Below are 5,876 nucleotides of genomic sequence, written 5' to 3'. Positions count from 1 at the left end.
ATATATATATATATATATATATATATATATATATATATATATATATACACATGCACAGAGAGAGAGAGAGAGGGGAAGAGTTAGATGGATTGATAGATAGATAGAGTGATAGATAAACACATACATACACTTGCCTATAATAAGCTCTTTGCAAGTTTCTAAATAAAATATATATCAACTCATGAAGTATGTATTTCCTGTATTTCTATTTTCCCACAACAGGTCCAACTGGAGATAGAGGTGAAATTGGTTTCCCAGGCATGCCTGGAGTTCCTGGACTACCTGGTCCTCCTGGGCTTGAAGGATTACATGGATTTTCCTTTAAGGGCGAGCGTGGTTTCCCAGGTAAATTTTCTTTTCACTACCTAGGATGTGGATAGCTGCTTTCAAAAATTCTGAGGACCCAAAGACATATAATAAACTATTTAAGCAAAATTTTACATTTAGATGTAATCTCATGTGCTCACAATAATGGTGAAAATTACATTACTTCACTTTTGTTTTGAATCTGTCTGTGATTATGTATAGATATTTTTTTCATTTTTGTTTGGTACACAGAATGGATTATGGAGATATAGATTGTCTAACACATCATATAGAGACAGCTAAATGCATATTTTATGAATGATTTGTTTACAAAGTACTCTTTCTAAAGTATCTTATAATTCATAAATATACCATTTAAACATTTATTTCATCATATATTATATGAAATATTTCAGTAGGTAAGCAATATTAAACCACGACTTATAGAGATTGCTTGTTAAGAAGATAAAGTGCCTTTGTTTATCATTAATGGAGATGACATAAAAGTTATATTCTATATTGTTGAAAGGAATGAACATTTCCCAATAAATACTAAGAATATATGGCTGAAATCCTTTGAAACACAATTATAAATGGCTACAAAACAGGATAGTGATTTGGAATACTATAAGAAGCTACCAGTATTTTTGACCGAACATATGAATTTGATTAATCAAGACAAATATTAAATACAAACAATTACTTTTTCATGTGAATATTAACTTCACACATTTAACAGGACTTTTTATTTAGTCTAGTGTGTAGATATGAAAATGTATTTGGGACTAGGATGTGCACTGAGACTGAATCTAAAATCTTTTGTTCAGAAAAAAAACAAAAAATGATAAGAGACCTATAACTGAATATGGTCATTATTTTATTTAATGCTCTCTAATGATAATTGCAAAATGTAGTTTAATAGAGTTTCCCAGTGGGCTGTTTTATAAAATTTAGAAATTGTATCCTTATTGAATATCCTTGGTATAATTAAAGATTTTTTTTTATCAGTCATTCATAATTTAGTTTTAATATGAACTTCAAGTAAAACTGCTGTAAGTAAAAGGCTGTAACCTCTCTTTATCTTGATCACTGCTCAAACACTACCTGAAATTTCAAGTCTTTTATATTCATAACTTTGAACATTTCCCTTCTATGATCACACTTTCAAAACTTATTCCTTCTATATGAAAATCAAATGAAATAAATCAGATTTTACCATGGAATATGAATCCCATACTGATGTTTAAATTATTTTCAAAAGACTGTGCTTAGGAAAATCTTACAATGTATTATTGTCTTAGAATATTCTCTTACAATGGCTTTTGTGTTTGATAGGTTTACCTGGTGCTGATGGAGTCCCTGGTGGTCCTGGACTACGAGGAAGTGTTGGTTATGTCGGAGATAAAGGAGAAGTTGGAGATAGCTATCCAGGAAATCCAGGAGAGTCTGGTGTGCCTGGAAGAGATGGATTAAATGGCCTTCCAGGTGCACCTGGTATTCGAGGAAATATTGGTGATATTGGACCACCTGGTGATGGATTTGGTCCCAAGATAGGAATAGTTGGTCAAAAAGGTGTTCCTGGAGATTTTGGAGAAAGGGGTGCTCCTGGAAATCGTGGCTGGCCTGGAGCATATGGTGGAAAAGGTAAGACTCATTTAGAATTTATTTATAAGAAGGCAAATATTGTAATTGTGTAGCAATCTGTTTTATTCATGTTGTATATTTTATTGTATTGCTTGTTTATTTACTTTTTTGCTTTTATATTTTCTGAATCGTAGGTGAACGTGGTGAGGACTGTGAATTATGCAGGTCTGGATATCCTGGAGTTAAGGGAGAAGTTGGTGAACCTGGAAGACCCGGTATGGCTTGATATTATCTTTAAAACCTCTTCCCTTCAAAGTATAAATGGAAATGAAATTGATTGCATGTATTCTGAGCTGATAAATGTTATTTATTAGGAGACTGTTTAAGCAGTAAGTTTTCAGAAAAAGAATCACTTTACAAAAATAAAAAACTCAGATTTTTGTAACTACTACAAAAATATATATTGGAGGAGAAAAACAAATATAATGCAAAGTGGAGCATAAAATCTTTGGAAACAAGACTTATATAATAATGAAAGAAGTGAAAATAGAGTATAATTCATTTATGAGAGTAAGTTCAATACTAAAAGACAATTTTCTTCACAAATTTAGGTGTTCTTTTATGTTTTATTTATTAGTAATTATACTGTTATGGCCAATACATTTGCATCTTCTTTATTTCAGCATTTTGAGTTATACCTATAATGTATATAGAAATTTAGTAAAGAATGACATTTCTCATTGGATGATAGGTTGTTGTGTGGTTACATTGTGTACAGCACACTATATTTTTCAGTTAAATAAACAAATGATCTGGTTACATCAATTTGATATAATTATTTTAGCAATCAATATTGAGAATAGAAAAGTTCTTTTTGACATTAAAATAATGTAGCAGAACTGTTTATGATATTTTTATTGATAATAATATTATTGCTCACATTGTTATTATAATTTATACATGAATAGTTAAATGAATGGGGTATTTAAACTTATAATGTTTATTTATTGAGACAAGTTCTGTCCTTTGGTCTGCAAGAATATTATCCAATTATGTGATTAGATCTAGCCATTTCTAGGCTGGTATGTTCTGGATATTATAGGAATTATTTAATTTCCTTTCAAATATTAAATATGTTTCTCTTTTGCAGGTCGTCCTGGTTTTGATGGGCCTGATGGTCTTCCAGGACTTAGAGGAGAGAAGGGGTATTTTGGTATTCCTGGCTTACCTGGATCTCCTGGTGAAAAGGTAAATATTTACAAATTTACCTGGTGAAAAATTACAAATTATGGGATGTAATCATTATCTTCAGTTTTATTCAAAATACTTACAAAAATCTGTTTTCAATTAAAAATGCATAAAGAAATTTGTCTTTTGTATTTCAATGCTATGTAAGAATTCATCCAAATTTCTTTATTTCTGTTATGATAAATTTGAGATTAAAAAAAATTTGTTGTTCTGTTCTTTAGTTCAAATATATTTCTGAGTGCCTTTCATTTCTCATACTTAGGGTTCAAGAGGATTCTCAGGTCCAGTAGGTTTACAAGGAAGAAAAGGAGAAAAAGGTGATTATGTCTATGTAAAAGGAAGTAAAGGTCCACCTGGTGATGTTGGAATCCCTGGAGCTTATGGCCAAAGTGGAAAATCTGGAGATGTTGGCTTTAGAGGTCGATCAGGCCCTGCTGGATATCCTGGAGAAACGGTTATTACACTTTTACTTTGTTTTTCAAGAAGTATTACTAATATTATGAATAATAAGTGTGTAATGGGAAATTATGAGTAGCCAGAAATGGTAGAACACCAGAAGGAATGTCTTATAGCACTTAGTTTTATCCATTTATGTTCAAGTCCTGGTTTTTACCTTTTGTGTGTTTGGAGTTAATGGTTTAAGTATCATTAATATACTTTAATTGATTCGGTTAACTTCTACTATGCCCAAATAATCTATCTACTTAGTCATAAGAAAATAATGAGATGATTCTCTCAATATTATTTCTTAAATCATACCCATATGTTCACAAATGTGTTAATTTAAGGCAACTTCCTAAATGTTTTTATAGTTTCTCTCAGAAGTTAAATTGGAAAGTTGATACACTATTCAGTGTTATTCTTGAATTAAGTTAGGTATTTGATATACAACTCAATTTATGAATGACTCTAAATAGAGTGTATTTACTCCTTTATGTAACATTTATTATGAAGTTTAAAAGCATTTAAGTTGTTGCTTTCAGGTCACATTTGATCTGGATATGTATTTAATATATCACCAGATTCAATCATTGCTCCTACATCTTTATTTTATTATTTTTGCTTCTAACAAGCTATATTTCCTAATTTTTTATATTTTTCATGTGAAGTATTTTAAACATTTTTTTATTTGATCTAAATACTTAACTCAGTGTAGGTTTAATCATTTTATAGAGCAATAAAATAATAATAGAAAGAATAAAAGATTTTTTTGATTCTACCAGTTTAAAACATTGAAACAAAGTCCCAAATTGAGCATTTTTCTCCCAAGGTATGCAATACCTTATTTTCTCTAAAGATGTAATTGAATTACCTAATTTACTTCATTTATATATAGTAAGTATTACATTCGTTCTAAACTCAGCTAGTCTTCTTTGATTCTCTTTTAAAAAAATTTATAAAATAAAGCATGTTTGAAGAATTGATAAGATATCCTAAATATAAAGATTTCTTCAGATTAAACTAAAGTTGAGAACAATATGGTAATATAAAAACAGATTTTATCAGTATTTTTCATGTCTTTTACATTTTTTATCTTATTTGATATGTTTAAACCCCCAGTTGGTATGTGGTTTGATTTTATAAATTTACTTTCCTGTTCATGTTTGAAATAAAAATCTGTTGTAATTGGGGAACAATTTCTCTAACTATTTTGCAATTTACATTTATCTGTAGTTTGCTTCTAACACGTGACTTCCATTCTTTTTGTCTTTTCATTTCAAAAGTTACTTTAATAAACTTAAAATAATAAATGACAGTCTACTTAGTGTTGGTTACTTAAACTGTTGCAACAAAATTTTATCTTATGATTAGGGAGTTCCTGGACGTATTGGAATTGATGGTCTGGATGGTCTACCAGGTTCACCTGGTCTGCCTGGTTTAGATGGTCTTCCTGGAGAGTCTTATGGTGGTTTGCCTGGTGATAAAGGAGAACGTGGTTTGCCAGGTTTTCCTGCCTTTGGCATTGCTGGACAAAAAGGTATCATCATCAACATCATCATCATCGTAGGTGCAAGCATGAGTTGAATGGTTCAATGCAGTAGGCTCATAGTTGAGTGCCTGAGTAACACCTTATAGCTTCATTGCAATGCTTAAGCAACATAAATTATATATATATATATATATATATATATATACTTACTTGGAAAAGGATGCGTGGCATTCAATCATATAATAATATAAATAATATATATATATGCATATATACATACATACTTACATGCATATGTGGGAACAGGACGTCACAAAGCATAAACAACAAAAAATACGAAGTACAAGGACATGGAATAAGGACTTTTTTTTTTGCAAGCAACGAAAGAAACAAATGGAAAACAAGACAAGCAACACAAAGAACGACCCTTCATCAGTTGTTGGCCGTTTTTCTAATCCGTATTTTGAGCAGGGTCAAGATTGGTGACAAAGACAGGACAGTGAAAGCAAACAGGAAGGGCTGCTGAACCTAAGCGAGGTTGTGGTGGTGAATGCGAAGAAACAAGTCTGGATAGGAGACAGAACAATACGTCTTCCCTGAAAGAAAGAAACACAAGTTAGGAGAAGAAATGTATGCATGTAGATGTATGGATGGAGGTCATCTCATATGTCTAGAAACATTTAAAAATAATAGATACACACATTCTTGTAGTTTTGTAGTTCCCTCAACTGTCTTTGTCTTTTGTTTTCTGTAAATTTGAACTCTCTCTCTCTCTCCCTCTCTCTCTCTCTCCCTCTCTCTCTCTCTC

General features: G+C 31.0%; 1 protein-coding gene across 1 annotated transcript in view; it reads left to right on the top strand.

Moving 5' to 3' along the window:
* LOC106883718 (collagen alpha-5(IV) chain) overlaps positions 1 to 5,876 on the top strand; it is a 182,189-nt gene that overhangs the window by 146,191 nt on the left and 30,122 nt on the right. Inside the window, exons 14-19 of the mRNA XM_052974901.1 lie at positions 223 to 345; positions 1,642 to 1,950; positions 2,085 to 2,165; positions 3,041 to 3,138; positions 3,401 to 3,592; positions 4,951 to 5,116. Of these exons, the coding sequence (XP_052830861.1) occupies positions 223 to 345; positions 1,642 to 1,950; positions 2,085 to 2,165; positions 3,041 to 3,138; positions 3,401 to 3,592; positions 4,951 to 5,116 (969 nt within the window). The remainder of the gene's footprint in view (positions 1 to 222; positions 346 to 1,641; positions 1,951 to 2,084; positions 2,166 to 3,040; positions 3,139 to 3,400; positions 3,593 to 4,950; positions 5,117 to 5,876) is intronic.

Source organism: Octopus bimaculoides, chromosome 19 (assembly GCF_001194135.2).
Source record: "Octopus bimaculoides isolate UCB-OBI-ISO-001 chromosome 19, ASM119413v2, whole genome shotgun sequence".
In the NCBI taxonomy this organism is placed as follows: Eukaryota; Metazoa; Mollusca; class Cephalopoda; order Octopoda; family Octopodidae; genus Octopus; species Octopus bimaculoides.
The sequence above is the reverse complement of the archived record's forward strand: the minus strand, read 5'-3'. Positions and strand labels throughout refer to the sequence as shown.